At 35.2% G+C, this 6,414-nt stretch overlaps 1 protein-coding gene across 1 annotated transcript in view; it reads left to right on the plus strand.

The window, feature by feature from the left end:
- The first annotated feature begins 819 nt into the window (after nt 1–819).
- Nucleotides 820–6,414, plus strand: part of LOC21409069 (cytochrome P450 90A1) — a 5,933-nt gene continuing 338 nt past the window's right edge. The window contains exons 1-8 of the mRNA XM_010096799.2: nt 820–1,397; nt 1,962–2,111; nt 2,271–2,516; nt 5,571–5,660; nt 5,765–5,843; nt 5,944–6,050; nt 6,151–6,284; nt 6,402–6,408. Of these exons, the coding sequence (XP_010095101.2) occupies nt 876–1,397; nt 1,962–2,111; nt 2,271–2,516; nt 5,571–5,660; nt 5,765–5,843; nt 5,944–6,050; nt 6,151–6,284; nt 6,402–6,408 (1,335 nt within the window). The 5' untranslated portion in view covers nt 820–875. The remainder of the gene's footprint in view (nt 1,398–1,961; nt 2,112–2,270; nt 2,517–5,570; nt 5,661–5,764; nt 5,844–5,943; nt 6,051–6,150; nt 6,285–6,401; nt 6,409–6,414) is intronic.

Here is a 6,414-nt window from a genome sequence, read left to right on the forward strand (position 1 = left end):
ATAGTTAAAATTATATTAACATGAAAAATATACAAAATTAGTAAAATTGCATTTGAAAACATAACCTTAATATTACATTTTTTTTTAAAAATGTTTAGGGACTATTAGTGAAAAGCACTATCACTAATAAAAAAAAAGTAAACCACATTTATAAGTCTCATACGTCTCTACAAAGCTTATGTTTTATTAGTGGGTGGCATTGCTCTTTTTTTCCGTATCCTATTGTAAAATTCTGGTGGTAATTTTTAACGAGTTGAAAAACTAACATCGGACGTTGACCACACGTGTCCCATCGCACCAATAGCATCAAAGGCCCAAATCCAGCTTACTAAATTTGACCACCCACTCATACTTGTGCCCTCTTCACACCATAACATCACTCCCTTTCCACGCTCACAAACACACACACACGCGCACACAATACAAAAACAACAACAAGAACTTCTCTTTTCTCTCCCTCATTAACTCCACACTTTCCCTCACACACACAAAAGTCTTTATCCTCAGAGAGACCGAAAAAAGAAAGAAACTGAATTAATAAAAAAAAAAAAAAAAAAAAGAAGGAAGGTTGTCAGATACAAAAATATCCGACATTAATTTCCCTCTTCCCCTAATTCAGATTCTCCGCAGATCCCCCCCTTGTGCTCCCCCACCCCCTCCATTAATGCCCTCTTAGCAAACCTCCAAAACCCATTTCTTTCCCCCTCCCTCTCTCTCTCTCTCTCTCTCTCTCTCTCTATATATACATATATATATATATATACACACACACATACACAACACATATATATACATATACATATACCCACATACAAAAAAGCAATAATATACACAAAACCCATGTAGAAAAAAGAAAGCAAAAAAAAAAAAAAGAAATGGACTGCTCTGTTTTCCTTTCCCTCCTCTGTTTTTCCTCCCTCTTCCTGTTCTCCTTCCTCCTCCACCGGGCTTCCCGCCGGCGGCGGCTCCGGCTGCCGCCGGGGAGTCTAGGACTGCCGGTGATCGGAGAGACGCTGCAGCTGATCTCGGCGTACAAGACGGAGAATCCGGAGCCGTTCATCGACGAGCGGGTGGGGAAGTTCGGGCCGATCTTCACGACGCACGTGTTCGGCGAGCCGACGGTTTTCTCGGCCGAGCCGGAGACGAACCGGTTCATTCTGCAGAACGAAGGGAAGCTGTTCGAGTGCAGCTATCCGAGCTCGATATCGAACCTTTTGGGGAAGCATTCTCTGCTTCTGATGAAGGGAAGTCTCCACAAGAGAATGCATTCTCTCACTATGAGCTTTGCCAATTCTTCTATCATTAAGGATCATCTCTTGGATGATATAGACCGGTTGATCCGGCTCAATATGGACTCCTGGACCGGCCGAATCTTGCTCATGGAGGAGGCCAAGAAGGTATTATAATTGTTATTAAGTAAAAAAAAATAAAAGAAAAATAAAGAAAAAAAAGTATTTTTGTTTAAAAAAAAAAATTAAGAGTCATGTCGTGGAATAGTGCCGACCGAGTCGACTCGGTGTTGGATCGTCCGAGTTGGGAAGGTGTTATTATCATCCGGTGGATCATCTATAGTTTGCATGATTTGTGTTGTTTATATGTGTGTACATGTTTATATTTTTTTTTGTGTGTTAAAGAATATATTGGTAGTGAGTCAGACTCCACGGCGCCGAGTGGGTGGTATACATGCATAATCACGTTACGACATGTATATATATATATATATATATAGATAAAAAGTATAAGGCAATAATCATTCTCTTTGAGTGATCGTGTTGATTCTGCTAACCTATAAATATGTATATATATAATATTCTTTTATCCGTCAGTGCTAGTTATGCTCAATATTCGTTGATCTTTTTAACACATATTCCATTTGTTTATTGTAATTTTGATTAAATTATCAGATTAAGGTTTGGTGATTATTATATTGATGAAGACTTTTTTTTTTCGGGGGGGTGAAGATAACATTTGAGCTAGCAGTGAAGCAGCTAATGAGCTTTGATCCGGGGGAGTGGACTGAGTCTCTAAGGAAAGAGTATCTTTTACTCATTGAAGGCTTCTTTACCATTCCTTTACCTCTCTTCTCCACCACCTACCGAAGAGCCATTAAAGTAATTGTACTACAAACCATCTTTCTTCTTCTCATTTCCGAATATTCCCTTTTTTGTTTTTAGCTACCAAAAAAAACATAAAAAAAAAAAACACTTCTGATTACTTGATCAAGATCAAGTTTGATTAAAATGGTTTGATCTATATATATGTATATGTAGGCTAGGACCAAGGTGGCTGAGGCATTGAGCTTGATAGTGAGGCAAAGAAGGAAAGAAAATGAAGTTGGCGAGGGAAAAAACGACATGTTAGTGGCTCTCTTGGCAGGAAACGACGGCTTTTCCGACGAGGAGATTGTGGATTTCTTGTTGGCTTTGCTTGTCGCTGGCTATGAAACGACATCCACTATTATGACTCTTGCCGTTAAGTTCCTCACGGAGACACCTCTTGCTCTGGCTCAACTCAAGGTTGGTTTATTTATTTATTTATTTTTTTTTTTTTTGGGTGAACTTTTCTTTCCTTTTCTTTTTAATTTTATGATGAGAATGAAAAATATTTTGATGAAAAGTTTGTTTTTTATGACGAAGAAAACTAGCTAGTATAGTAGGAAAAATGATGAGTTTCCATAGTGGGGCTAATTCTTAGAACCCCACCATCATGTTAACCTTCTTAGGAACCTCATTTTCGTTATCTAAAAATTCTAGACCGCTTGCGGAATTAGACATATGTTATGGAGATGAAAAAGAAACCAAAAGAAGAAAACAAAAGCTCTAATTGTTGTTCCATGTTCGTGCACATGCAGTATCTTTCTTTGCTTTTTCTCTTTTCCTTTTTTCCCACTTAATAAAATGATGTCATTATGTGGTCACACCCATGGATTACAAGAATGAGAATTAAATGCTTTTTTGCTTTTCTTTTCACAGACATGTGTAAAAGAAAATCAGGAGAGAATAGTATAATATTTATAGATCCGTTCATTTCACCGATTTGAATTTAAAATTCGAGTTTTACTATAATAAAAGGCTCTAAAAAAAACAGTCACGTCAAACTATTTTGCTACAGTAAGAAATTTTCACATAAAGTCACATATCAATTTAAATTAAAAACTCGAATCAATGAACTCAACAAATCTGAAAACTCTCAAGGCCGCTCTGGCAAACACATAACTTAGAGTTGTAAATTGAAACAAGGGTATACATAGTAAAGTATAGATATTATAGAGTAAATAGTATTGATAAAATAAATAAATAATAACATTGCTTTAGGAATAAGTATGGAGAATGTGTTATGGAGTACGAAAGAGCTTTTTATTGCTAGTGTGTGTACTAATTAGTATACGTTTAGCACAACAACTTGTATGTATATTTGTTCTTGGTAATTTGTTTATTTGGTGGCAGAGCCAATACATGTGTTCTGCTTAAATTTTGTAATTTTTGTCTTTCAAAAATTTCAATTGAACTTTCCATGATCATAAGGAAAATAAAAAAGATTAACAAATAACTGTACTTTTTGGTTCGAGAAATTTTTTTTTTTTAATAGGATCCAGACTGAAAATATCCTCTTTTTCATCTAGATGCCCTTTAGTGAAAAGAAGGGGCAAAAAACAAAAAAGTTAATATAAGTTTTCAACCCGGCGGTGAAAAGGGTGACAAGGACGTGGAATAAATTGTGTTGGGTACGGTGTAGTATTTCTATGTTACAGCCACCGAGCGAGGTATGTATTGTTGGTGGGGTGAGCGGGTGATGGTGTTGGAAGGTGTAAAAAGATAAGAGTCGGTCAAAAGTAGAGCAAAATAACAGCACATGCCAGAGCACTAACGGTGTTCCATGCTACATACTACTACTGATGAAAACCAATTGATACATGATGCTACATACCAATTGATACATGAAAAAGGATGATTTATTAGGAATTTTTTTAATATAGCATTTTTAGGGACCGATTCTCATAAGTCATTGTTTGCATTGAGATTGAAATTATGTTTTTGATATGACTTGGATTAATGAAAGATTCTTTAAATACTTGATGATGAAAATGCTGATCATATTCTTTTTCATTCCACGTTATAATTTAGATTATATAGTCAGATTGAGAGCATTAGAATGTTATTAAACGGTTGATTTGTGAGCTTGAAAGGATCTATGTGACGAAATTCATTTCATCTTCTATTCGTTACGGTGCATCGGCATTTTTCCAAAAGTAAGTACACGAACGTAAAAGTCAAAAGTGCAGGCAAAAGTTGTCGTGTGGACAATAAAACCAACGGACAATATCATGTTCACTCACTTCCCTACTCTCTCTCTCTCTCTCTTTTCCACTTCTTTCGAAGCTGCACGCCCTTCCTTAAAAGCCTGTACGTGTGCGCGCGCGCGCCTTTAGCTGTTTCTGTAATTGCTTGTCACACAACACACCCGAAGAACATGTCAGATTCTGACTAAACAGCCCTTGATTCACGTGCTACTTTTGGTGGTATTTTCGTCCTACTAGTGAGGGTTGTGAAGTGTGTGAAGTGTGAACCCATGGACATGGGGGTCATTGGGAATCGCGTGGTTCTGATTTCTAGGACCGTCAAGAGATCTAGCGGCTGATAATTGTCCATGTTGTGATGTCGTTACCAGTTAGTCACCTATACTCCATAGGGTAACTCCGTTTTTATTTTTGGAAATTTTCACTTTTTCTTTTGTTTTCTTTTTTGGAAGGATTAGACGTTTGGTCTCTATTTTAACTCATAATTTTAATTCTGATATAGTATTTTTCATAAAATTTAAATTTTAAAATTTTTTTCTGAAGAGTCTTCACAATAAATTAAAATCACTAACTTCAATGCGTGAATTAAATAAAATCTTAATATTTTTTTGAATTTATTATCTAAAAAAGTTCTTAGAATAAGTAATCTTAGAAACATTAACTTTAATTAAATTTTTATATAACTTTTATGAGTTGTTATTTTTTATTGGTAGGTGCATTTTTATTATTGATTGATGTGTGATAATCTTTTAAAAATAATAGGATAATCTTGACAAATATCTTTTGAAAATACATGAGTCAAGATTTTTATCTATTATTCTTAATTCATAACCTTTATAGTCAAATAATTATACTAATAAAAGAATATTTATAAAAAACAATGAGTAAATGTCTAGACTCGATATATTCTCAACTTTTTCAAAATAAAATATGTTTAGCATGACATGGCTCAAAAGGAAAGCAAATGGAACATGGTCCTTGGCCCAGTTAATTGGATAAAAAGGCCCAAGCAAGTTGCTTTTCCCATGGCCCTCCTTTTTTGTGGAGGAAGCTGTATGTGAATCATTAGCTTCCTCTAATATACAAACAAATAAGTAAATAAAGTCGTCTTATAATTACCTAAAATTCTAGAAGAAGTTTTTTGTATTGCCACCCTTTAAAGTCAAACTTTAAGACTAATTCTTTTGATTCTATTAAGTGTATTGGTATATACAATACTTATGTCAATGACAAAAGAGTTGAAATTAACTCTGGTTAACGGTCTGATCGGCAGGAAGAGCACGACCAAATTAGAGCCAAAAAGAGGGAGTCATCAGAAGCACTGGAATGGAGTGATTACAAGTCAATGCCATTCACTCAGTGTGTAAGTATTTTACTAGATAATTAATGTTTCATTAATTACACAATTATTCTCCAAGTTCATCAAATACCTTATTTATTATCCACTTGTATAATACAATATTTCAGGTCGTTAATGAGACACTGCGTATTGCAAACATAATTAGTGGGGTATTCAGGCGAGCCATGACTGATATCAACATCAAAGGTAACAACAAATAATGTGTGTATTATATTATCACACTCCAAGTTCATCTAATTCTTAAGTACAAAAGAGTACTCATCACAAAATCTTTGAACAAAAACAGGTTACACAATCCCCAAAGGATGGAAGGTTTTCGCATCGTTTCGCGCCGTTCATTTAGAGCAAGAACACTTCAAGGATGCTCGAACCTTTAATCCGTGGAGATGGCAGGTGATTAATTGTTCATCTCTTATCCATCTCAAAGTTTTCTTAGCTTTTTTTCAATTTTTTCTTAATTTCTATTTGTCAATTGCTTATTAAATTTTGACAGAACAACTCTGGAGGAACAAGTAGTTCCGTCAATGTGTTCACCCCATTCGGAGGCGGGCCACGGCTGTGCCCGGGCTATGAACTTGCTAGAGTAGAACTCTCAGTTTTCCTTCACCACTTAACCACCGGTTTCAAGTAATTAAATTGCATATTTCAGTTCATAATCTATCCATAAATATTATGCATAAATGTAAATTAATATTTTTTTTTCTCTTTTTTGGGGCTAATTTAATTTAGTGTTGTTATTGACAGTTGGGTTCCTGCT

The sequence above is a fragment of the Morus notabilis genome, unplaced genomic scaffold, assembly GCF_000414095.1.
Source record: "Morus notabilis unplaced genomic scaffold, ASM41409v2 Scaffold42, whole genome shotgun sequence".
Lineage (NCBI taxonomy): Eukaryota > Viridiplantae > Streptophyta > Magnoliopsida > Rosales > Moraceae > Morus > Morus notabilis.